Consider the following 26379-nt stretch of genomic DNA (forward strand, 5'->3'; position numbering starts at 1 on the left):
AACAAAATTAAATATTACATCACATATTACACAATCTTAAATCTGAATAAATAAGCTTTCCATTGAGGTATGGGGTGTTAGGATAGGCTAACTATTTAAACTGTTTAAAAATTTGGAATCGAGGGGGGGGGATGTAAATATAGAGAAAATTGCCTTTAAAGTTGTCCAAATGAAGTCCTTAGCAATGCATATTACTGATCAAAAATTATGTTTTGATATATTTACGGTAGGAGATGTACAAAATATCTTCATGGAACATTATCTTTACTTAATATCCTAATGATTTTGGCATAAAAGTAAAATCAATAATTTTGACCCATACTATGTATTTTTGGCTAATGCTGCAAATATACCAGTGCTGCATAAGATTGCTTAAGTTTTGTGATCAATAAAACTATTTTCTAGTTGTTTTCCACAAACTGTGAACATACTACATTGTACAACTGTAATCTTTAAACTTGTTTAATCAGTCAGTCAGTATATACTGGTTTGGTAATTTTGATGTTCTTACAGAAGGAAAAATGATGCATTAAGAGCCAGGGGTGTACACTTTTGAGCAGAATGAAGATGTGTACTTTTTTTCTTATTTTGCCTAAATATATATATATTTTTATTTCATACTGCCTTTCAGAACCTACAGAAGATACTTACAGAAGACAAAAAGTTAAATTTACCCTGATCTTCAAATTCAAAAAGTTTTCACTCCCGGTTCTTAATGCATCATGTTTCCTTCTGGAGCATCAGTGAGCGTTTGAATCTTTAGTAATCATACAGTCATTTGGAAAAGATGCAAATACACAAAAAATGATGAAAAACCACAGAATTTCTATGGAACATGCATTTCATATGATCCCTCTTATTTTGGTAAAATAATCAACATTTTGCAGATTCTGCAAGTTGTATGTAAATGTTTGGACTCAACTGTAAAATGTATGATGTACACTTTTTTCTAGTCTACAAAAACTGTCATTGAAGTTGTAAAAAAACAACCAAGTCAGTAAGTGTCATTGGTTTTTGGGCAAAAAAAGACATGACACTGTTATTGTCCACAACCACAAAGGCCTTAAATTTGCAAGTTTCACCATGTTCTCATTCAAAACTGATGACTAAAACTGTTTTATTATAATTTATTATAACAGTCTAAAATCTAGTAAACATTAACCACTGCAAATAGCAAACAGATTAAAACAGTATTTTAACAAAATTTACACCGTACAAAAAGAAATATGTGACCCTGTATCATAAAACCAGTCATAAGGGTCAACTGAGAAAACCGAAAGGCGAATAACTAAGCTTTCCATTAATGTATGGTTTGTTAGGATGTGACAACTATTTGATAATCTGAGGGTGGAATCTTGTCTTTAAACAATCGTTTTTTAAAGTTGTTCAAATTAAGTTCTTAGCAATGCATATTACTAATCAAAAATTAAGTTTTGATGATATATTTACGGTAGGAAATTCACGAAATATCAACATGAAACATGATCTTTATCTATTATCCTTAGTATTTTGACCCATACAATGTATTTTTTGCAACTGCTACAATATATCCATGCTACTTAAGACTGGTTTTGTGGTCCAGGGTCAAATGTCACATATTTTAACAAACTGTGAATATACAACATTAATTACAACTTTTTACAACTGTAACCTTTAAAATGTGCTTAACCAGTCAATCAGTATACTTGTTTTGGTAATTTGATGTTTCTACACCTCTTATACTGCATTTTTAAATTGTGCTCATCAAAATGGTAGGTGATTTCAATAAAGGCCTCACGATGGGCCTCAACTCATTTCGCATGAGTCGCATGACATCTGTTACTTTTCACAGCGCTGATCTAGAACCGCCCAATCACAGTCGTTCATTTATCAACCGCTGCCCCTCCCCCTATCTCTTCCAATACTAAAGCGGAAGCAGGTTTCACCACGTGACGTCATTTCCATCTGCGCCATTAACCGCCGTTTCTTTTGTTAGGAGGAGAGTAGAAAAGCCTCGGCACGCAGTTTCAGCATCAGTCTCCTGCAACGACCGTTTGAGTTCTCCGAAGAACCCCGTAAACCGCGAGCAACATGGATGTGAATAACAAAAACAGAAAGAACAGCGCTGGTGATAGCAAATATCTGCCGGAGTTACTGGCGGAAAAAGACAGCCTGGACTCTTCATTCACGCACGCCATGAAACTCCTATCTGCAGGTCAGTGCCTTTTCATTCATTATTAAAACTGTTCACGCAGAACTTCTGACTATAGTTTTTGTAATTCTTCTTAAATGGCAAACTTAAGACGTTTGTTCCCTTGCTAGTTCATATTCATGCAACGAATTACACGTGTCTGTTAAATGCGTGTTGCAGGCCGGATGCGGTGGATTTGGTCGATTGGGCCTTGTTGCATTTTCATGTTCGCGTTTTATGCTTAGCCATGGTGTTTTGCATTATGTTGCGTTTAATGTTGGAAATGTATGAAATTAGGAGATTTGGCTCGCCTCACGCCCCACAATTAACGTTGAAAAGCATTAACCCATTGTTCGGTCGAAGACCGCCAATTTGCACGCATGCTAATGTATGAAATCTGAACGCGATTTTAGTCGAATTTATCTAAAGATCTATGTTTTAGGACTTTATTTCTTTCTTCAAACGTTACGTGTGTGTGCTTCAGTTTGGCCCAGTTCTACGGCGATATCACTTGCATTTCTTTTGTGGAGAAGGACAATCCCATGATGCACTGCTCCATGCTCTCTGGGTGAAAAGGGAATCCCAGGATTGCAGACAATGCAAGAGAAGCGTGGTTTATGAATGTAACCTAATCTGTACCGAAAACCAATAAAAGAATCGTAATTAAATTATTTTAACGTAATTTTAGCCATTCTGACTGCAAATATTTATAATTGGTTTAATTCCAAACTCGAGGTTGCTTAATTATACAAGCATTTCCTCCACTACCTTTTCTGTTTTCTTTGTCTTATAGCTTTTACAATAATGAATAGCTTTTCTGCTTTGAGAAAGACCAGTTGACCTCTTTTAGGGTTTTTACTAATTGGGTTTTTTATTTTTGAAACCCATGCTATTATGTTGGTGCAATTTTCGTAAGTGAAATCCCCCCTCCCCCCCACGATCGCATTAGTTTTGTTCCTTTTTTGGTGTTGGAAATGCAGTCAAATGTTGCGCACATGTTAGATTCCCCATTAAAGTCTAGTTTGTTTGTCATTCATTCCATTTAAAAAAAGTTACGGCTTCAATCAGTAAGCACATTCAGCCTTTGTGACCCTGGGGCCACAAAACCAGTCTTGAGTAGCATGGGTGGATATTTCTACCAATAGCCAAAAATGGCCAAAATAACTTTTTTTTTTTTTTTTTTATGCCAAAAATATTACATAAAGATCATGTTCCATTAAGATATTTTGTAAGTTACTTGCTGTAAACGAATCGCTTAATTTGATATATGCATTGCTAAGAACTTTATTTGGACAACTTTTAAAGTTTTTTTTTTTTTTTTTTTTTTTTTTTTTTTTTTCCTCCCCCCACCCTCAGATTTCAGATTTGAGTAGTTGTATCTTGGCCAAATATTGTCAAACCATGCAAATGGAAGTCTGACCAGTTATCTATGGTTTTTCCATAGACTAGTTCCACATGTGCAAATTCAGTATGGTTTGAGCACTACTTTTTGGGGGGGAGAATCTAATTGCTGCGGTGAAGCAAATTTACATTTAATTTGTGTTTTCTCTTGCAGAAATTGAAAGGGTGCAGAAAGGTGAACCTAAAAAGGAGGGTGAGGCGTATCTGGATTTGTTCGCCAACAAGAACGTAAGGGTGAAGGAGAGAGTGCTCATTCCCACGAAGCAATATCCTCGGGTAAGTCATTATGAACCGTCTGAGTTTTAAGTACTTGTTATTGGATGTTTGTTAAATAACTTAATGTTTCCCCTCAGTTTAACTTTGTGGGAAAGATTCTGGGGCCTCAGGGCAGCACCATCAAACGTCTGCAGGAAGACACCGGCGCGAAGATCTCTGTGCTGGGCAAAGGATCCATGAGGGATAAGAACAAGGTAATAAACCAGACTACATCACTAATGAGTTTACTCGTAAGTGACCTGGTTACTAATGATTCAATTGTGAAACCTGCAGGAAGAGGAGCTGAGGAAGGGTGGTGATCCGAAGTACGCACACTTGGCCATGGAGCTGCATGTGCACATCGAGGTTTTTGCTCCAATTCCTGATTGCTACCTGCGTATGGCTCATGCCATGGACGAGGTCAAGAAGTTCCTAATGCCTGTAAGTGTAAAATGATTCAACCTGTTTTTTTCTCCATAAATTTAATTTTCACTTCAGTAAGAGTAAATTCTAATGGGTTCTCAAGTGCATTGTCTAACTGTAAGGCCTAGACACTTGAAACTTGACTAGATTGCACAGCTTAATTTGTGGAAAGACTTGCCCAAATCAACCAATGGGGGTGCTATAGTTAAACACCTAGACTGCTTCTCGTAGACTCAATTGTCTTATATTATTGAAATTTTAGCCTGTCTTAATATGCATGCTATCTATCCTAAATTCTATCTGATAGTGGTAATTTTCAATATTGTTTAGGGCAGATCGGGATGTAGGGCGTGACTCAAGACTAACAAATTTCTCTTGTCAGGTGGAAGGGATGGATGATATGCACCCGGAAGCTTTCATGGATCCAGGTTTTCTGAACGGCTCTCAGGATATTCCTGGGCCTGGCAGAGGCATCCCTCGTGGTCGTGGTGGCCCACCACCCCCAATGGGCCCTAGGTGAGAACTATATCAAATGTAGCCTTTGTATGCCACATGCATCTGTTAATGTAATTATCTTCTGTTTGGAGTATGTGTAGTAAATCCATATGCGTTTTTGTTCACGTAGGGGTCGTGGTATGCCACCTCGTGGAGCACCAAGAGGAGGAGCTCCAAGAGGAGGTCCAGGGCGTGGAGCTTCCGCCAGGGGAGCCCCCGCAGGACGTGGAGGTCCTCCACCCTCTGCACAATCCAGAGGAGGAGCAGCTGCTCGCTCAAGACCACCAGCTCCGGCTCAGAGGATGACACCATCAACTGCTCTGTCCCACCAGCAGCACCCAACCAAACCAGAGACCTACGGCGAATATGTAAGTCAATATCCACAACACCCATGTGAACTGTAATTGTGTTAAATATACTGCCATTCAGTTATTACCTTTCTATCAAATAATCCAGAAAAACATTAAGGTTTCATGAAAACGTATCACAAATTCAGCCTTGTCACAAAATGTATTAGTTACTTTGAATAATATATTATATTTGAATAATTTGTTAATTTGATGTTTAAGAATTCTCTTCTCAAAGCCTGCATTAATTTGATCCAAAAGCAAAAATGGTAATCTTGTGAAATGTTTAGTATTTAAACTGCTTTATATTTAAATCAATTTTAAAATGTAGTTTATTCCTGTGGTCAAAGCTAAATTTTCAGCATTACTCCAAGGTTTTTTTTTTTTTTTTTTTTTTGGTGAGCAGCAAACAAGAATATTAGAATGAATTCTAAAGGGAGGAATAATGATGCTAAAAATCAGCTTTGAAATGACATTAATGTATTGCGTTTTAAAATCTATTAAAATAGAAGTCATTTAAATTCTAAAATCTCAATTTTATTGTTTGCGCTTTGGATCAAATAAATGCAGGATTGATGAGCAGAAGACACTACTTTTAAAACCGTGAATCTTAACCATTCTAAATCTTTTGACTAGTGTATCCATTTTTACTTTATTTTTGATCTAATTCAGCTTTAGTGAGCATAAGAGTAAATCCCCATAACAACTCTAAACTTTTGAATGGCAGTGTACTAGACTCTGGCTCATGTTTTTAAAATTTAAAATTTTGCTGCGATACTAGTTTGTAAATGCATGTCCTTCGTTTGAGTACACATACTCGTTCAGTCATAAGGAACCGACCCGTCTGGATTAAGCCAGTATTACGTCAAATACTGTAAATTAAATCTCACTGGTACACTTTTTGCTCTCTAATTATCATTAGTCTCTTTTATTGCATTACTTTTGCTACCACTTTGTAGAAACATCAGTATTTCCATTTAAAAAGACCAACAACTGCAAGTCTTTAGAAATCTATTTTTAGCTCATCTCTGTTTCCTGTATTTTCTCAGGCATATGAAGAACCATACGCAGAGCCTTCCTATGAAGGGTATGAAAGCTACTACAGTCAGCCTGCTCCACAGCCGTGAGTGCTGTTTGCTGCATACTTTTTTCCCCCTCTTAATTAGTCCATACTACTTTCTTTGATTCATTTCATGCATTTCCAAACTGCAGCAACTAAATTTAACATTTATGCTCACGGTTTCTTAGAAGCTATGAAGCGGTTTTCTTAACCAAAGTCTGTCTTTGATTTAATTTTAAGACCTTATACAAAACCGCTTTTGATTTAAACCTTGTTTTTCTTCCACAGAGATACAGAGTATTATGATTACGGTCACGGAGAGGCACAAGAAACTTACGAGTCTTACAGTAAGTCATGTTCTCATTTATGCATGCATCATTCAGTGAAATGTCCAGCTTGTTTTTTGGCACATCTATGAGGCAGTAGAGCTAGAGTATACTACAGACTCTAATACAGAACATTAATCATGCTTAAACTACAGCATACACCCATAGAACATTGTGTGATGCACTATGTTATCCTTGAGTCATTTCTTCGTTAACAGTGTTTGTTTGTTTCTAGCTGAAGATGACTGGGAAGGCAGTGCTTGGGGCGGCTCTGGTGGAAAGGCTCCTCCTGCCCGTCAGGGCAAATCGTATCGGGAGCATCCATATGGCAGATACTGAGAGCTGTCCGTCACTACGGTTGCCTGGCAACTTCGTCCCCTCGTAACCTCTTGTAACCACCTAAAGTAATTCTAGTTGTTATTTTTGTATTCTGTTTTGGTTAACACTCCTTTTTAATATTCTGAATCTACTCTAAGTAGGACGATGACCATAAGTTCGACGTGACGCGTTTTAGATTTGCGATTATATGCTGTGCTTATTCTTGCTTTTTTTGTTTTATGACTTGTTTTGCTGTTTTTGTTTCCTTTTAATGCTTAAGTGTTTCTTCTCTGAAAAAGTTGATGCCAGAATGCTAGATAATTAGCTGATGGCCATGTGTAAAATGACTTGCTAAAAAAAAAAAAAGAGAGAAAATTGCTTGTTAATGTCACTTAGACTTATTCCAAACGCGCTTTTGTAAGGCATAGCAAAAAATCAAGGAATGCACAAAAATATTAGTTCCTGTACAAATCAATCTTGTTGCTTTTCAAAAAAACAAATTCCATTTGGTTGGTTTATTTATTGTTTGAAATTCTCGTAAAAACATTCAAACTTCGCATATGCTGATTCGTTTTGTTAAATGAGCAAAACAAATATCGCTAAGTTTGTAGTCTTAGATTTACTTGTAGTCAGATAAAAGTACAACCTTCTCAAATCTTTGTACGTACAATACTCAACTATTAGAAAACTTGTTCTTTGGTGTTTCTAGATTTGCAGTTTCCGAAATATTAGCAAACTTGTGTGCATTTCCTAACTAGGGAACTAAATATGTCCAAAATGTGTCCCTATCAGTTTGTCAATAAAGCATAGTTTTCTTTTACAGCCTTCAAAACTTTTGTATTTGACTTTTATTAAAGTGCTAATATTCATCCCATATAAAACTGTTGCAAACTGTAAAACTGTCCAAATTATGCATGCATTTTATAACATCACAGCATTTAGATAGAAACCTTGTTTTACTCACTTAATGCTGTTCAAAATATATATTGTGTATAAACCGTTGATAAATAGTCTGCAATTATTTGTGAAGTAGATCGTGAAAAATGTGCTTATGTCTTGTACAGGAAAATATTTCCAAAATGTTACTTTGGTCCCCCAACAAGTTAATCAATTCTTTGTGTTTAATCATTTTAAAGGGGTCATATGTTTAAAACCGGCTGTTATTAAGCTTTTGAATGACAATTAGGACTTAAAACTTAAGTAAAAATGCATTTACCTAAATTAGAGTGAAAAACATCTGCCTGTTTTTGGTGCAAAAACAAGTGGATTTGACTTTAATATGACCCCTTTAACAATCAATAGTCAAGCTATTTAACATTAACAATGATTTATACACAATACTAAGACAATCCTGGAATTTTTGTAATGTGTTTATACCTGTTTTAAAAGCGATAACCCTGTTGCAACCTTGCATCAGAGTCACTAAATCCCTCTGATGTCACAGAGACTCTACATATCTGTCTTCTATTGAAAAGGATCTTGAGGTAAGACCTGCAGAGTCACCTCTAAAAGCCCAGATAGATCCCCCTTTTTAAAAGGTAAAGTATACATGCACAAAACAATTTAGATGTTTGGTGCTCTGGTAACTTTGCGTGCAAAAAAAAAGGCAAAAGCAACGGCATGATCTGTATTGTTCAACCAGATCTCTCAACACAAAGACTTTTGTAGCCCAGGGTGAAAGTTTTGACCGTGAAGATGATTCAAATGTTGCATTCGCTGGCTTAATAAACTACAAAATTGGGAAAGAAGGCGTAAAGCGTAATGCAAGCTTCAAAAAGGTAATATCAACCCTAAATTTCTTTCCTAGCACAAATGTTCACTCACTTATTTCTACACAATCATTGCAAATTCAAATTCCGTTGTGTACAAATTCAAAAGTCAATATTCCTAAACCTGGCTAACACATCATAAAACATTTCTTTTTTCTAAAATTAGTCTGTTATATGCAACTTTTGTTTTTAAAAACCAAATAGATTGTAGTTTTTAGTCCAAATTACACTGTTCTTAAAGTATTCTTGTAGCTGTACAAAATAGAGAAAATGTCCTCGAATCTAATATGTAATGAGATGTGTGTAGAGGTGTACTTGTGTTTGTGGAGTTGATTTGTGTGGTTTTGTGTACTAACTCCTCTTTTGTGTTGCTCAGTGACTGATGCAGAGAGGTTCTTTCCAGACCTGCTTTACCTGGCAGCTGCTACAGGTGAAGTGTGTGTGTGTGTGTGTGCGTGTACATTTAATGATTTGAAACATTTGGATGTTTAAATTTTCGCATGCTTGCAAGTAACTTTGCCAAGTTGCACTTGAGTAAGAATGGTATGTAACCTGAGTTAATTGACCCTTTGCAAACAGCTTGATTCAGGGTTTGTATAAGGTGCTTAAAGTACTAGAATTTGACTTTGAATTGAGGACTGTTACCCTGCAATAATTAAGTGTTAAATACAAATGTCCTTAATGTATTTTATCCCTTTTTTAAACAATGTCTTTGCTGCCGACCTTCGATCTAATTCATCCATACTAATAAGCAAAAATGTAATTTATTTTTTTCTCTCCCTTGTCGTCTACTGTACAGATGTGAATTTACTTTTCTCGAAGCATGATGCTTTTAGTGTAAAAAGGCTTTTACATTTCCACCCTCCAAAGGCAAAGTGCAGTAACTATGCCAACACTGAAACTGAGGAAAATGCCTGTAACATTTTTACACCAGCTAGTCAAACATGTTGAAACTCTTGTTTCTCTGCAACGGGACACAATTTAACCAGGAGACTTTGCCACACGACACAACAGTTGTCACAAAGTCCGTTTTAAGCCATAACTCAGTTTTGACAATGTGTAGTTACTGCGCTTTGCCTTTGGAGGGCAGGTTTGCTAAAAATTTTACTTTATGGAAAGTAATGAGTTAAGTTACTTTTGCATTACCTTTTAAACATGGGCAGGGCTTGGTTTTTAATAAAGTAACTAATGTAAAAAAAAAAAAATGTTGTTTAAGGGAGTAACTCAATATTGTAATTCCTTTTTTAAAAGTAACTTTCCCCAACACTGGTCAGAAAACAATCAAGCTAAGTGAGTAGTACTGAATGCGTTTTCATGGCTGAAAATGTGAACAGATGAACCAACTCAATTGAGTCATTTACGCTGGAACCACTCTGATTCTAACTCATGACTTATTACTTTTGACCAATTCACCAGCAAAAACCAGATCAAATTAAAAGGCTATTATTTTTTTTATATTTTTAATTTCCAGTATCGCTTGTGACCATTTAAAAAAAAAAAAAAAAAAAAAAGTGATGGGTGAAACTGAACTTGCCGGTAGCCAACGTTACTTTTTTCCCGGTAGCCTACTTTGTGTAATAACAAACATTTTCAGTGAAAAAAATAAGTCGACTCTCTATTTTAACATTTTGAACAATAGGGCTCTACAATCTTTCTTTTTTTTTTCTTTTAAGAAATTGTTTTAATTTCTGATAGTCAAATGAAAGAAACATTTATTTTTAATCAAATGAGAGAAAACCTTTTAATTTTTGGTAAACGGGTTTACTCTTAAAATCAATACATGGAGGAAGAATTATTCAGTTTAAAACAGTTTAAATGTTGTTGTTTTTTCTACAATTAAGTGGTTAATCTTGTAATTTTTATCATGTATTTTGTCAATTATTTAAATGGGAATATATAAATGCCTACATTATACTGTAAAAAAGTAATACAAGACTAATATTGTTCTGTTACATGTTAAACCGTACTTTTATTTTGACAAGTTGCCGTGAAGTTTCTGTGTACAGTATATGATGCTAGTTTTCTCAAATGAAACGGTAAAAGTGACACTCACAGCAGCTTTGGAAATGGAGTTTATCTGTTCATGTGAGATTCAACACTGCATTCCAATGTGTCATGACTCATTTGTTTCAGATTGTGACTTCAAACCACGTATTGTGAATCATTTGATCTGGATCTGAACCGATTCGTAAGTCACTTCACAAATTGACTTATTCGGATCAAATGATTCAAGATTCACAAAGTTCTGAGTGATTTGCGATCAGAGTCTTTTTTTCTTTTATTTTTCCATCAAATGTTTTATTACTCAATCATTACAATTAAAGAACTTTTTTTTTTTTTTTTTTTTTTTTTTTTATATATATATATATAATGCAAGTAGTGAATGTGACTATTATACCAAACATATAAAACATAACAAAAGCAAACAAAGTAAGGAATATGACTATTTAGATAAAGAAGCAATTTCAACATATATATACTGATATCTAATATTACAAGTGTATTCATATAAGTGTATGTATTCATGTGTCTGAACATTATGATCAGAGTCCTGATCTGAAATGGTTCATGAATCATCATTCAGTCAGGACATCAGAGTGTGGGTCGTTAATCATTTGATTAAGATCAGTACTTTGGAGCGGGTTTGAGTCTTTTGCTTTGGATTGGAACTTCAGAGCATGGATCTTGAATCATTTGATTCAAGTCGGGACTTCGGTGCGGGTTTGCGTGTGTGTTTTTTTTTTTTTTTTTTTTTTTTTTTTTTTTTTTTTTTTTTTTTCTTAAACGTTAGAGAAACTTAAAGCAGTACTAAAAACAACTAAAACTATGCACAAGTACAATACCTTTACGAGAATTAACCATGGTTTTACTATAAGTGTAGTATACTTTAGAAGTAATACTTTGCATGTGCTTCTCATTTTTGCCTTTTTATTAGTGTACTCTTATCTATTTCTCTTTAAGAATTTGAGAAATAAGGCATTGTGTGATGAGACCTCTGAAGTCCTTAAAAGTAGTGCTTGAAGTCCTTCTGGAATTTCATTTGACAGTATCTGTACAAACCCTGTTGATTGACTGGCGATCTGATTTAAAAACAAAGACGGGAGAGTAGATTAATTTTGGGCTTAAACTTAGTTGTCGGGTAGTTTTCCGTGGTTGAAATAAGTTCAAATGTTCATGCAAAAGAAAAGCTGAGCGTTCCACATGTTGATTTGATCTAATAAGACGTGATCTGTCATGACACATTGAATTTCTTAAACCTCGTTGTTTCATACCTGAAGTGACCTGCTCTGTCTTGTCTGGCAGTGTGATGTTAGTTTCATTTATGTTCTGTGATGTATTTTATTGCTTGAGAATGTGTAGTATGACATTTGGCTTATTTGTCAGACAAGGCAACTGAGGACAAGTTTTTGCAAGGGGTCAATTGAATCTGTAAATTTCACTTTGGTAATTTAATCAGTCATGAAACTCTATTTTGCCATTCCCAACTAGAACGTTCTAATTGAAACATAAGTTGACTTCAGGTTGAATCTAATATTTGGTAATGATTAAGCATATGGAATTTGTAAGCAATTTTTGTAAGTTGGCTGCCAAAAGTTTAAACTGGTGGGGAAAAAGGCAGCAAAAAGTAAATTTATACATTTTGGGAGGGGAAGTTGTTGTCAAAGGTTTTAGTCCAGTGCAATGACATTTAACTAGCACTTGTGGCAAAAAGATGATTCTATCTAGACCAAAATGACTGCGACAACACATGAGGAAAATTTTGCAATTGTAAATGGTTTCTTTGGTGGTTTTAAATTCCGTTAGACTTTTAAAATTTGCTGACCTTGGTACTGAATGTACTTTGTTTTATGACTCAAATCATAAGCAAAACAGACCAATCACCTTCTATTATAGTCTTATTTCCTGAACTGTGGTTTAAAAGGGTCAAAATCTGTCCATTTACTGTAATGTTGAACCGTACTATTGATCTAAAGCTTGCTAACTTGATACTGGCTGGGGAAAAAAAATGGATCTACACCAGGTTATTTCATGCCTTGTCTTGTCTTTGCATTACTGGAAGGGTCATAGGAAAAGTCTGAATTCATTGGACCAAAGAGTATTGGAACACTGACAATGCATAAGCGTTAATTCTGGAGTATTATATTTTGTATTTTATATATTTGGTGCAAAACATGCAAAACTTTTATAACCTAAGTTACCCCAGTAGGCATTTTGGCAATACATTTGGAAAGCTGTTTTCTGTGTAGGTAATACATGCTTGTACAGCTCATTAATCTTTGATATGGTTCAGAGACTTGGTATTTCCTCACTCAATGTTGCATTCAGTGTACTACTTCTGTAGTTTTGTACAAGTTTGCTTTTTAAAAGTTTAAGTTTTAATTGTTTTTTTTGTTTTCTGTGTTGCAGGCTTTGTCATTTTGCACTGAAGAGGATTTTGCAGCCTCTTGTATGATTGAGAAATGTTTAGTAAATACTTTTAGTCTTTTTAAAATCATGTTAAGTTATTTTGTTGCTCTTTTATACATGCATTTTTTGGATCCCAATAAATGATTTTATACTGTTATTGAAGTTGTTACTCGTGTTTCAAAATGAGTTTGTATTGCAGTAGTGTGCATGGGTATGCTTAACTAAGAGCTTCTGCAACTGTTGAAATCAGTAAGTTTTAGCCTAAATTTAGTGGGTTACGTAAAGTACAAAAATGTTCATGGTGATAATTTAGGGGGATGCAAATGCAGATTAGGAGTTTTGCCAACAATGTGGTGAACTTTGAATACATTGCCATGGTTATTTAGAAAAATTGCAACCTATTGCTGCAATTCGGCTGGAAGGCATCAAGTTTGACATTAACAAGCTGTTAGTTTGAAAGTTAATGCCACCAATGGGGGATAGAACTACAAGGGTAGTCACTTTCTAGGCAGTTATTTGGGTTTGCTGGGTTATTAGTGGCTAAAGTTAAGCAGTTGTTAGGGTTTTAAATTAAGGAATATTGGCTGGCAGAGAACTGCATAAACGGGATTAATAGCCTTGACAATGGTTAGTCGCTTCACTCATCCGGACGCTCCGCCAACATCCGATCTTGAGAGATCATACATTTAGAAAGTTGCTTTGAAGGAGTTCAGTATCTCATTAAAGTTCAACATAAATTGTTTAATAGACAAGATGCTCAGGAATTTCCAGTTGGAGCGCAAAATTACGAGAACGGCTTGGAAGCAATTAACCGGTAAGTAGTTTAAATGATTTTGGTTTGGATTTGTTTTATTTTGGTATGGTAATTTAAAGTTGCCTGCAAACTTAAAAATAAAGTTGCGTTAAAAGGTTCTTCTTAACGATGCCATAGAACCATTTTTGGTTCCATAAAGAAAAATTCAAAGGTTTAAAGAACCATCTTTTTCTTAGCTTTTTATATCCTGAAGAACTTTCTTTTGCTACAAAGAACCCATGGTGAAACAAAGGTTCTTTATGGAACCATAAAGACGAAAAGGTTCTTCTATGGCATCGTGTTGTAGTTAAATCCTTTTCTTGGCATGAAATTGACACTAGCATACATTTGTGTATTTTGTTACACAGTAATGACCAGTACCAGTTATTTGGTGTAATTAACACTACCCATCAAAACATGTTTTTATTATTACTCTTAAGTTTTTAATATGAAGAGATTTGTTTTCCCAAACCAGTTCAGCGCGACTCCTATCCACCGTTTTCTTCAACTGCAAAAGTAAGTCAATGGGTATAGGAAAATATAAGAATAACTTTCTGTAGCCTAAACTGTGTTTTCCGACCTAAGTTGGTGTTCATAAAGAAGATAATACATTAAAATAACATGGTAAGACAAATGTGACCCTGGACCACATAACCAGTCATAAGTAGCAAGGGGAACATTTGCAGCTATGGCTAAAAATGCATTGTATGGGTCAACTAGATAAAGTTCGTCAATACAAACTTTAAGTTGGCTTGAGAAAACCAGACCAGAAAGTTTGAAAAGTTTAAAGAAGTTGGGAAAAGCTTAAGTGGGGAAAAATGTAAAAGTTGAGGAAAAATTCAAAGAGTTTAAAGAAGTTAACTAGATAAAGTTTGTCAAGACAAACTTTAAGTTGGCTTGAGAAAGCCGGACCAGAAAATTTGAAAAGTTAAAAGAAGTTTAGACAAATTTGAAGAAGTTGGAAAAAGTTTAAAGAAGTAGGGGGAAAAGTTGGAAAAGTTTAAAGAAGTTAAAAAGCAAGTTGCTAGTATGTTTCTAACATGTTTGTAGCATGACTAGAATTTCTTTAAATCAAAATCATTAGGATATTAAGTAGAGATCATGTCCCATTAAGTTATTTTGTAAAAATTGACAACTTTAAAGGCGGTTTTCTCAATATTACGATTTTTTTTGGCACCCTCATATACCAGATTTTCAAATAGTCTTATCTCAGCCAAATATTTGTCAGATTCTATCAAACTTATGCATTAATGGAAAAAATCAGATTTAGGATGATGTATAAATCTCAATTTAAAAAAAAAATTACCTTTATGACTGGCTTTGTGGTCCAGGGTCACAAATTTGCAATATCAATAATCAAACCATCTGATTTGTACAGCCAGAAATACCTGGAAGTTGAGACCAGAAGTATTAGAATATGTTTCTCTCTCTCTCTCTCTCTGCTTCTCAAGCTAGACCCAAATATTTGCAAATGGCCGCGCCCACTCTTACGGGAAGAAATGAGTGGATAAAACGTGTTTATATAAATTATAGCTTTACATTTCACGCGTCGTTAAATCAGACTTAACGCAAAAAAACAAAAACAAAAATTACTGACTCTCTTTTTGGATTTACCGCCCAGTTTTTTTTGGAGTCCACGCCCCCTTGTTGGGCTGCAGGGTTTAAATGTCTTTGGGAGAACTCCGTGTAGTTGATGCGTCACCATTAAACCAAAGTGCTTTACAAGGTTTCCAGGTTTAAAATCTTCCTCAGAAAGTATGCTGTGTCCTTTTCTGTTTCTCTGGATCTTACTGCGTCATACAGGTAGGTACAGCGATTCTGAAGATCTGACATTTTTTAACTCGTGTTTATGCTTGCAGGACCAAACCGAATCATTTAAATGTTTGTCACGTTGAAACCAGGGGCTGTTTTAAACACTAGATTATCATATAGGCTACTAGACATAGAACTCCGAAAAATCGCAAACGAACTGCAAAACGTTGATTTTATCCTCTGGACATTGTGTTTGCTTTGCCAAGAGGGTGAAAATAAACCCACAAGCAGAAATGTTACATTAAATCCATTCTATTTTCTTCGTTGAAAACATTTGCATGCGAAAAGAAGAATGTCAAGTTTGTTAACTTGAGTACCACACGACATTTCTCATGTTTTTCTTGTGAAACACTTAAGTATGAGTAAAAAACATCAGGGAATTTTGATAGCAGGTAGAATATACAAAAGTAGGCTAACATTTTATATTAGATCTGATTCACTTGATTTCAATGTTTTCATTCAGGCACATTTTCTTTGTGGGCTGCAGAGACCCTACTTCAGACATCCTGTGTCAAGTGGGTGGAAGAAAATTAAAAAAGTACAAAACTTAGTGAACTGTTTCATAAGTGGTCAGGAGGTGGAACTGATTGTCAATTTATTGTGTTTTTCAAAGGACAAACCCCCACAGTTCTATCTATAAATCTTGGCTTGATTTTTAAAAGAATAAAATAATAAAGAATAAAAAAAAAATACAAAGTTCAATTTTCCTTTAAAAAAATTTACACTCTTAAAAATACAGTGTTTTTTTGCAGTGATGCCATAGAAGAACCATTTTTGGTCCCCCAAATAACGTTTCAGTGACCAGTTTCTAAAATAACCATTTTGAAGTGCATTTGTGACCCTGGACCACAAAACCATTCTTAGGTAGCACAGGTATATTTCTAGCAATGGCCAAAAATACATTGTATGGGTCAAAATGAACAAAATAACACGTATAACAAAATCATTTTTGTTTTATGGCAAAAATCATTGGGATATTAATTAAAGATCATGTTCCATACAGATATTTTGTAAATTTCATACCGTAAATATATCAGAACTTAGAAATTAGTAATATGCATTGCCGAGAGCGTAATTTGAACTTTTAAAACCGGATGCACGAAATGGTCACAAAAAAACGCAAAAATGACCACTTTACACTGTGTAACATTTTTCGTGACAGCTACTACTGTTTTAAGCAATGTACAACATGTATATATCTGTTAACATCTCAAAAATGTGTTTTGACCCTTTAAAGATGATTTTTCTTTTTTCAGTTTCAAAAAAGATTCCATGGAAGTTCAAGGTTCTTCATAGAACCATTGATGCCAGTAAAGAACCTTTAATTTTAATGTGTTTAAAGGGATAGTTCACCCAAAAATGAAAATTTGATGTTTATCTGCTTACCCCCAATGCATCCAAGATGTAGGTTACTTTGTTTCCTCAGAAAAACACAAACGAAGATTTTTAATGAAAACCGGTGCAGTCTGTCAGCCTTATCATGGACGTGAATGGGCACCAAACCTTTAAAAGTAAACAAAAACATGCACAGACAAATCCAAATTACACCCTGCAACTCGTGATGATACATTGATGTCTTAAGACACGAAACGATCGGTTTTTGTGAGAAACTGAACAGTATTTATATAATTTTTTACCTTTGATACACAGCCACGTCCATCTGTCATGAGCACGAGTTTGGCATCAGTCACGTCACATGAGCACGCGCTCTAGCGTAGAATACGCAAACGCCGTAGGGGGAAATCAGTGAAAAGTCCCGGATGAGTTTGCGCAAACTTATGTAATCTTTTAGCTTTAAATCGGTTTAAACAATCAGGATACGCGCAAGTAATAACCATTTTGAATAGCCGCTATATCCACAATCTCTGTGCTCTGTGTAAACAATGAGTGTCGTATACATGCAACAGATCGCTTACGGCGTTTGCGTATACTACGCCAGAAGCGCGTGCACATGTGACGTGACTGATGCCAAACGCGTGCTCAGGAGAGATGGACGTGGCTGAGGTAAAAAAGGTAAAAAATGATATAAATACTGTTCAGTTTCTCACAAAAACCGATCGTTTCGTGTCTTAGGACATCAATGTATCATCACGAGCCGCAGGGTGTAATTTGGATAAGGCTGGCAGACTGCACCGGTTTTCGTTAAAAATATTCGTTTGTGTTTTTCTGAGGAAACAAAGTAACCTACATCTTGGATGCATTGGGGGTAAGCAGATAAACATCAAATTTTCATTTTTGGGTGAACTATCCCTTTAACTAGTGTTAATGTCAGTTTCAGTTGCCAGTGAGAGCAGCCTTTTTTTTTTATTCGAAGGCAGGGTGCTTGTCTTGTTTTTGTGAAATTGAATGGCATTCATTGAGGGGGGGAGGAAGAGGGAGCTGCTTTGTGTTGTTCCCTGTCTCCCTGCCTATGCATTTCACACCAAGGCTAAACTTTAATCAGTTGCTTTTTAAAGCCATGGTCGCATTCTATTCTAACATTGCGTGCATCGCAAAATATAGATGTTTGAGTCAAGCATTAGAGTGCATAGCAGCATCATCCTGTATTCTAGGGTTCTTAGAGCCTTTGTGCAGTGTTGTTTTAGTTCAGTTTTTTTCTGCTATCGCCATTCCTCCGTGAATTCCTACATCATGTCTGGCAAAGAAAAGGTGGTCAGTCACTGTAGGATTTTTGAGTCCAGACTGATTTCTAATGTTGTTCTAATAATTTGCACCTGGTTTGATAAACTTGTTTCTTTTTGCCAATTGATGAAATCAGTAAAGTAGGAGTAAACTAGCTTTTCCACACTATGGTTCTGTTTTCTTAGGCAGCAAATCAGCATATTAGAATGATTTCTGAAGGATTGTGTGACACAAGACTGGAGGAATGATACTGAAATAATTTTAAAATATATTCAAATATAAAACAGTTATTTTAAATAGTAATAATATATCACAATAGTACTGTTTTTACTGTGTTTTTCATCAACTAAATGCAGCCTCATTGAGAATATTCAGTAGTCCCATTAGTCAACATTTTCTGCTTAAAATGTGCCTGACATAAACTGTGCTGACATTACAAGGACAAAGAGAGTAATTGTGGGTGGGTATTTGGCACCGGGATGGGATGCACATTAGATAAAGTGAAAGTCTGCCCAAAAATGATAACTCTGTCATCATTTACTCACCCTCATGTCGTTAAAAAACTGTAGGACTTTTCTGTGGAAGAAGAAATATAAATGGAAACCAGTGAGTTGTTTGAACCACAACTTTCTTTAATATATCTTTTGAGTTCTGTAATAACAACATGAGTGTATGTAAATTATAGCATCACTATCATTTTGAATGGATAAGCTGTCTTTTTAAAACAAATCACAAAAGCATTATGAGATGACCAATGATTTTCCTGAATATCTTTGTTCAAAAATAATTAAACCAATGGCAAACCCAAATGGCCCTCATTACCTTCAGGAGTGGTAATTAGATCTCTGATAATAGGGCATAAAGAAGGTCTATGCCCATGTGGCAACCATACACAAGGGAGGCTTTGAAGATGCTGACAGGTAAACAAGATTTCCCCGAAATTAGATTTCCATGAAAGGTGGTTGGGTGTTGTGTTTATAGGAAGCAACAAAATCAGTAGTTACTGCAGGGCTTTTAAACAAGTTTGTCATAAAGAGAGAATGTTCAGAAATTGCCTTTAAATTTCAGCCACAACTGAAAGTCAGAAATAAAAAGTCAGTGAATTGACTTGTAACTGAACTTCAAAGTGGACTCAACCCTCTTTTTATTTGTGGCATACTGTCTCAGTCTAAATTATATTCACACTGGTGTTTTAGGAAGCCAAACAAATTAGAATATAATAATAATAACAACAACAATGACCGTAATAGCCATAAATTGCACAGTATAAACTGAAATAATGTAAAATAAATGAAAATGAATATTTCATAGGTATATTATTTTTGCTGTATACTACAAGTAGGATAATTACAATACTTTCCTAATTTCTACACTTATTTATATTTTGAATTTGGACTGTAGTAACATTGCCCATTTAAACCATTAGCTGTTAGCAAATCATACTGCACTTTTACAGGAACTTTTTTTTGGAAATGGGCTCCTTTTTCAACTCCCACCGAGTTAATAAGTTGAGTTTTACCGTTTTGAAATCCATTCAGTCGTTCTCCTGTTCTGCCGATATTATTTTAGCATAGCTTTAGTGAAGCTTTATCACGCAGCGCCTGAAATTAGTTCCCAGCTAGTTTAGCATTTGCACATGTGCTGCATGATATTACAGCGCCTGCTTCGGCCATGTTACGGCAGCAAACGTCCTTGACTATTACGCTGGAATGGAAGTGTAGTTCTTAATCTTATCGGCCTAGAAAATCGCAGCTTTACATTTTCCACCAGTATTAGTACACGATATAACTACAGAAGAGTCAAGTTTTAAATAAAAAAAAAATATATATATCGAAACTCGTTGGTCATTTTTGAACACGATGCTATTGGTCTAATAGGATTCAATGATCTATGCTAAGCTATGCTAAAAGTGATATCGCCAGAACAGGAGAACGGCTGAATGGATTTCAAAACGGTGTTAAAGTGTTCCTTTAAGCTTTCAATTTCAAGGAAACAACAGTAGAGCTTTTATTTTGACAGAAAATTCAGCTTTAGTGAAAACAGGCTCACTACAAATCTAGTGAAATCATCTGCTGCAACAATAAAGCATAACTCTTGGCCGTTGCGTTCCTAAAAACTCACAGCACATGCCATAAATGAGTTCACTGCACTTACTGTGAACTGAGCCGTTCTGAGGTGCGGAAAACACCGGATCATGAGCCGATCGCCTGAACGAGGTGCGCACTTCGCTTCGAAACGTGCTGCAAAAACAGACTTGAAAAAGGGATTAAGCCATATTGTGCTTTCGGTTTTAGTTCCTTTGACAGATACTAGTCTGTGCCAAAGCAAAATGACCCAAAATACAACTTTAAAGACATTTAATTCTAGAATAAGAACGTTAAATGTGAAAAAAAAAAAAATACACTTTTTTGCCAGGAAGACCTACACTGTAAAAAGTTTTCACCAGTTTCAACTTGAAAACTTAAGTTTAGCAGCTGCCTTAAGATTTTAAGTTAAATCAACTTAAGCCATTTAAATTTACAAGTTATATCAACCCATTTTTATTGTGATAAGTGAAAATGACTTGTAGTTTTAAGCTGATTTAACTTAAAATCTTAAGGCAGCTGCTGAACTTAGGTTTTTAAGTTGAATCTGGTGGAAACTTTTTACAGTGTATGGTTTCATATCATCATGTGACCACGATAATATCAAGGCAGTATTGATCATATACTATTACATCCCTAATATACCTGCATAAATGTTTAGTTGCTGAAGTGTTTGTTTATGGCTGTTGCTATATGGGTGATTCAGTAGTTTCTGGGGCGTTGCTTGCTGGACTAAGCCTTAAGGGCCTGTGTGAGATTATGTTCTCTAGAGAGCATTGAATGTTCTCCTTTAGTCTGTCACTGTTAGATTCTTTGGCTCTTCTTTGCCTTTTGATTTGTAATATATCAAGCTGATGGTGTAGAAAAGTTAGATAGGTGAGTCAGTTGATAGCAATGTGGTCTTTGGATAGCGTGTGGATATGTTTAGCTCTGGCCTCCAGACATCTAGCCTCTTACCTGAAAAGATAACCACGAATTCATACTTTCCATGTGAGATTCAATTATTGGTGATGACGTCATTGTATTGTATTTGAGGGGATTTCTAGAGTATCAAACTGAAAAATACTCTTACAACACAGCCTTCCCAGAGGATCTAAGCCATACTGAAAGCATGATAAATATCCTTCAGACAGGAAATAGGACATCAAGAAAACGTTTTTTGTTCTTTTTAGAACTGTTCACTCAATGTTTTTTTTAGGGAACTAAAACGTTTCTCTAATGGCATCCCTGGAGACCCCTTTTCAAAAAAAAGAAAAGAAAAAAAAGAGGTTGGATTATTGGATGTCACTAAGAAACCACTGCAGTAACTCCATAGCAACTACTAAAATCACAAAACTGCAGTAAAATGCTGGTTTATGTTTTTAGTAAATGTATTTTTTGCATGGGAAAGATTTTCCAAATGTCTGTATGTATGAAACTTAAAGGAAGGAGACTGGAGCCAGGCCAACTCCAACATATCAGTGCTTACCTGTGCAAAACGTACCACATCTGTTTCCACACAAATGGGATATAGTTTAGGGCACTTACACTACAGCACATGCTTGCTTAACCTTCACTGTTAGACATTTCAAAGGGTTTTTACCGGAACTTACTGGCAACACTGATGATTTAAATTTTTGAATTAATTAAATTTTTATTCTACATTTTATCCTGACACAATTATCACAAAATATCAAATTCTTTATTTAATACATTCCATATATCCACCTTTTCCTGAACACGGATGTCTCACCTGACTGGAACGGTGCTTTACATTTCCGGTCTCTGGTGTTTGTCAAATGTCAAATTAACACGTTTTCTGAGCCCATAATATAACGTTAAACCTATAAGAATGTTTTTTTAAGCACATGGTGCCATTTAATGACTTTACAGTGTCGCAGTGACCGTCTTTTTTGCAGTAAAAAAAACGGTACAAGGGATAGCTGCATTGAAAACAGATGAGCGCACATATATGAGCTCTTGATCCGGTCTACAAAATAAGATCACAATTTATTCGAACACATTTTTGTATTATTTCACACGTATTATTTATTAGTATAGTATTTTAACATAGGCGATTTAAAGGAAAAGTGCACTTTCAGAACAAAAATGTACAGATAATGGATTCATCCCTTGTCATCAAAAATGTTCATGTCTTTCTTTCTTCAGCTGTAAAGAAATTATGTTTTTTTTGAGGAAAACTTTTCAGGATTTTTCTCTGTATAGTAGACTTCTACAGTGCCCTGAGTTTGAACTTCCAAAATGCTGTTTTTAATGTGGTTTCAAACAATCCCAAATGCAGTCCTAGTCGAGAAAGAAGGGTCTTTTCTAGCGAAACGATTGTTTATTTAAAAAATATATAATTTATATACTTTTTAACCTCAAACGCTTGTCTTGTCTTACTCTGTCTGAACTTTTTTCTGTTTCAAGAGAGTTAAGGTATGTTGAAAAAAATCCATTCTTATTTTCTCCCTCAATTTCAAAAATCCTTTCAAAATCACCCTACATCGCTGCAGGAGTACCGACCCAGTGTTTGCAAAGTGAACATGCAAGGAAAATCAAACACCCTTAGCAAAAACGGTAAAACAGCGATGTATAGGATGATTTCGAAATTGAGGGAGAAAATAAGAATGGATTTTTTCAACATACCTTAACTCTCTTGAAACAGAAAAAAGTTCAGACAGAGCAAGACAAGACAAGCGTTTGAGGTTAAAAAGTATATAAATTGTTATTAAAAAAATTAATTAAAAAAACGATTGTTTCGCTAGATAAGATCCTCCTTCCTTAGCTGGGATCGTACATTTTTGTTCTGGAAGTGAACTTCTCCTTTAAGCCATGCTCATTTTCTTTTGTCATCGTTTATGCAAGACATACAGCACTAGATATTTCTTAAGTTTATTGCTGTTATTTTGGCAGCCAAAAACAGTACAGCTTAATCCTGCACACATTCAACCTTTTTTTTTTTTTTTTTTTACCTCATTTTAACATCAATTTCAGTGGAGGCCGTAACACGAGAGCACCCAAAGCAAAGTTAGAATCTATCATGCCGTCGCTTATCCGTTACTGAGGAAAAAGGTTGATAACGCTTAAAAATATAGTCTATCAATGCTGGAACAGTGCATCTTCACCATTTCTCCTGTCTAATGACTTTTTGTAGTGCATCAGTACCTCAGATCTTGAACATAAATTTAAGCAAACATATGTTAATATGCTTTTCCATGACAATTTTCCCTATTCACTAAATTTTGTCAGTTGTTTTGTTTATTGGTCTAATTCTTGTTTCAGGTTTCTCCTTCTAATTAATGTTACATTGGGTTAGTCACTCAATTAATTCTCTTGTGCTTCGTTCCCACGCTTCTGAATTGTGTTGCATTGATAAGGAGTTATTGCAAACTAAAACTGTTTAGTTATGCTGTCTTACGATCAATATAGAGTAAATGTAAGTTAAAGTGTTGCCTATGTAACCAGTTAAAACTTGAAGTGGCGATGAGGTCTTCAAATGTATGGAAAGAGTCTTAAAAAGGTGTTAAATTTAAGTCCATAATTCTTGTATACCTGGAGTAACAGCTCACTACCAGTTACAAAAGACACTGTAACAGTCTGTCACAGGCAGTTAGTTTAATTTTTTTATCAATTCTTTTTTTTAAATTTCCTTTGACTATGTTCTGGCCCGCCATCTAGTGGAGATTTTTTTTTTCTTTCTTTTTTGTGGCCTGATGCCAAACTTACTTGCTGAGCCCTGATATAAGGCATCTGCAAATCCCAGGTGCTGTTCCAAAACCACCTTTGCTCATTATTCACTTTCTTCTTCTTCAGTATTTTCTTTATTGAGTTTACATGTACAATTATAATCAATACCATTCCCCCCACCCCCAAGAAACACGGCATTAAAAAAAAACATTCAAAACAAAACAAAACATTCCAGAATTGACAGTAAAGGAATAAAGTGTCCTATGTTTGTTCAGTCCATAAACGGTTGTTTAACGTGAAAGGCTTGGCAACAGACAAAAAAAAAAAAAAAAACACAGGTTGCAGAAGAGGTCCAACTTCACAATAAAAAAATAAATAAAATGAATAAATAATAATAATAATAATTAAAAAACATACCAAAACCACACTTTCAGGGTACGAGTCTAGATAACATCATAAAAGAACTAGAATTAGTGGTAACAGACACAAATATATACACAAACCTAAATATTTGAATAAATAATAAACTTTAAGAAAGGAAAAATGACAGAAAAAAGGAAATTACTAATAAAACAAAATATAAAAAGGAGATATGAAAAGCTCATCCTTCATAGTGAAGTTTATCTCTTACCATAAACCAGTCTCTCACTGTGGCTGGCCAGCTCATGTCTTTCTTGATGCTTCATTTCAGCTGCATTTAAACATTAAACAATATTACAGTTCTGGCAGATACTTCTAAGCTGCCAGTTGGTTGTTATCACAGAATGAACTCCCAATAGGGTGGCCTTATTTTGGAAAAACAACTGGCAAGTGTCAACAAATAGAATAGCAAGTCTCTGTATGTGGTATTTGACGTCACAGAAATTCTCATGATACAAATGGAATTTTAATAATTATTCTGGTAAAATGTATTTTTTACTTGGCACTGACCTGAATAAGATATTTTACATAAAAATAATAGTTGAATTTATGAAAAACGACCCCGTTCAAAGGTTTATATACACTTGACTCTTAATACAGTGTTGTTACCTGAATGATCCACAGCTATGTGTTTTTTTTTTTTTTTTTTTTTTTTTTTTTTTTTTTAGTGATTGTTGTCCATGAGCTCCTTCAGGTCCCACAAGTTTTTTGGTTTTTCAGCATTTTTGTGTATTTGAATCCTTTCCAACAATATATGTATGATTTTGAGATCCATCTTTTCAAACTAAAGACAACTTACGAACTCTCATGCAACTATTACAGAAGGTTCAAACGCTCACTGAAGCTCCAGAAGGAAAAAAAATATTTTTTTTAAATTTTGAACAGAATGAAGATGTGTAAGTTTTTCTTTTTCTGTCTAAATATTATATTTGTTCAGTTAGTGCTGCCCTTTAGAAGCTATACAGAGGATACTTTAATGTTCCCCAGAAGACAAAATAAATTCAATTTACCCTTTCACTCGGCTCTTAATGCATCATGTTTCCTTCTGAAGCATCAGTGAGCGTTTGAACCTACTGTAATTGTTGCATGAGTCCATTAGTTGTCCTCAGATTACAACCCAGTATTAAGAATCATATTAAATGGGGTAATTTTTATAAATTCAACTGTTATTTTCTATTGTGGACTATATATAATATGTATGTATTTTTATGTGAACGATCCAATTATTCAACCATTTTGTAGGTGGTGAGGGATGCAAATGTGGCATTTGTAAATGCTCATTTAAATGCTCCTAATGCTTTCCTAATGTGCTGTGGACACATTACAAGTCTTTGTGTTTTTTGTTTTTTTTTGTTTTTTTCTTCTTTTTCCAGGTTTTTTGCCAGTAAAACTAGACTGGCAACACTTGCAAAGTGCAAAAAGTTTGTTTAAACTGAATTGTTAAACCTAAAATCACAGGCAGGGGGATTATCTCAATAACAGTCTTCAAAGTAGAGTTAACTTGCCCAGAGCCCCTTGTGCCCTGATAAAAAAAAAAAAAAAAAAAGCTGTTACTTACATAAGAGGATAAATTCCAGATCATATTATGCTTGAATAGTATGCTTTTTCTAAGCTTTGAAAGCTGAAGTTTTATTTTGTTACACACAGAAAAAAAACTTCCCAGATATAGACAAATAAGCCATGTCTGATTGAAAGATACTTAAGAATTTGGGATGTATAATATTACAGTTCAGGCAGATACTGCTAAGATGCCAGATGGTTGTTAACAAAGGATAAACATCCTAGAGGGTGGTCTTGTTCTATTTTGCATAAACAACTGGCTTGTCTCCAAGTGTTTTTGTTAAAAAGTGACCACAAATCTGTGAAACCTGAGTGTATGTGATTCAGTGGTTGTTTTCGAGGAATAACACATGCCGGAATAGACCATTTAGAATCAAGTATTTCAGAGAGTTAATCATTTTTATATGTTATGCCTGATAAATGGGCAACATAAAAATATAAAATTTTG

At 34.9% G+C, this 26379-nt stretch overlaps 2 protein-coding genes across 4 annotated transcripts in view; both read left to right on the plus strand.

Annotated features, from left to right (window-relative positions):
• Nucleotides 1–1939: 1939 nt before the first annotated feature.
• On the plus strand, nucleotides 1940–13128 carry khdrbs1a (KH domain containing, RNA binding, signal transduction associated 1a). 3 transcript variants are annotated; one of them, XM_073833676.1, is made up of 11 exons: nucleotides 1940–2194; nucleotides 3726–3847; nucleotides 3925–4041; nucleotides 4121–4267; nucleotides 4632–4765; nucleotides 4875–5112; nucleotides 6141–6214; nucleotides 6440–6498; nucleotides 6713–6881; nucleotides 8941–8994; nucleotides 12972–13128. In XM_073833676.1, the coding sequence occupies exons 1-9, from the start codon at nucleotides 2071–2073 to the stop codon at nucleotides 6814–6816; spliced, it is 1119 nt and encodes a 372-aa protein (XP_073689777.1). In that variant the 5' UTR covers nucleotides 1940–2070; the 3' UTR covers nucleotides 6817–6881; nucleotides 8941–8994; nucleotides 12972–13128. The 3 variants fall into 3 exon arrangements, with proteins under 3 accessions (XP_073689777.1, XP_073689776.1, XP_073689778.1); XM_073833675.1 differs by having other exon boundaries at nucleotides 6713–8994; XM_073833677.1 differs by having other exon boundaries at nucleotides 6141–6178; nucleotides 6713–8994.
• A 2309-nt stretch (nucleotides 13129–15437) lies between these two features.
• Nucleotides 15438–26379, plus strand: part of LOC141325171 (CD276 antigen homolog) — a 34083-nt gene continuing 23141 nt past the window's right edge. The window contains exon 1 of the mRNA XM_073833678.1: nucleotides 15438–15567. Coding sequence (XP_073689779.1) covers nucleotides 15522–15567 — 46 coding nt within the window. The 5' untranslated portion in view covers nucleotides 15438–15521. The remainder of the gene's footprint in view (nucleotides 15568–26379) is intronic.

Source organism: Garra rufa, chromosome 2 (genome assembly GCF_049309525.1).
Source record: "Garra rufa chromosome 2, GarRuf1.0, whole genome shotgun sequence".
NCBI classification, from domain to species: Eukaryota; Metazoa; Chordata; class Actinopteri; order Cypriniformes; family Cyprinidae; genus Garra; species Garra rufa.

What these genes read in the sequence shown, in the direction of transcription:
- khdrbs1a (XM_073833675.1), top strand. Translation starts at nt 2,071, where the DNA reads ATGGATGTGAATAACAAAAACAGAAAGAACAGCGCTGGTGATAGCAAA. An exon ending in CCACCCCCAATGGGCCCTAG is followed by an intron (nt 4,766 to 4,874) that starts GTGAGAACTATA and finishes TTGTTCACGTAG; the next exon opens with GGGTCGTGGTATGCCACCTC. An exon ending in AGTCAGCCTGCTCCACAGCC is followed by an intron (nt 6,215 to 6,439) that starts GTGAGTGCTGTT and finishes TTTCTTCCACAG; the next exon opens with AGATACAGAGTATTATGATT.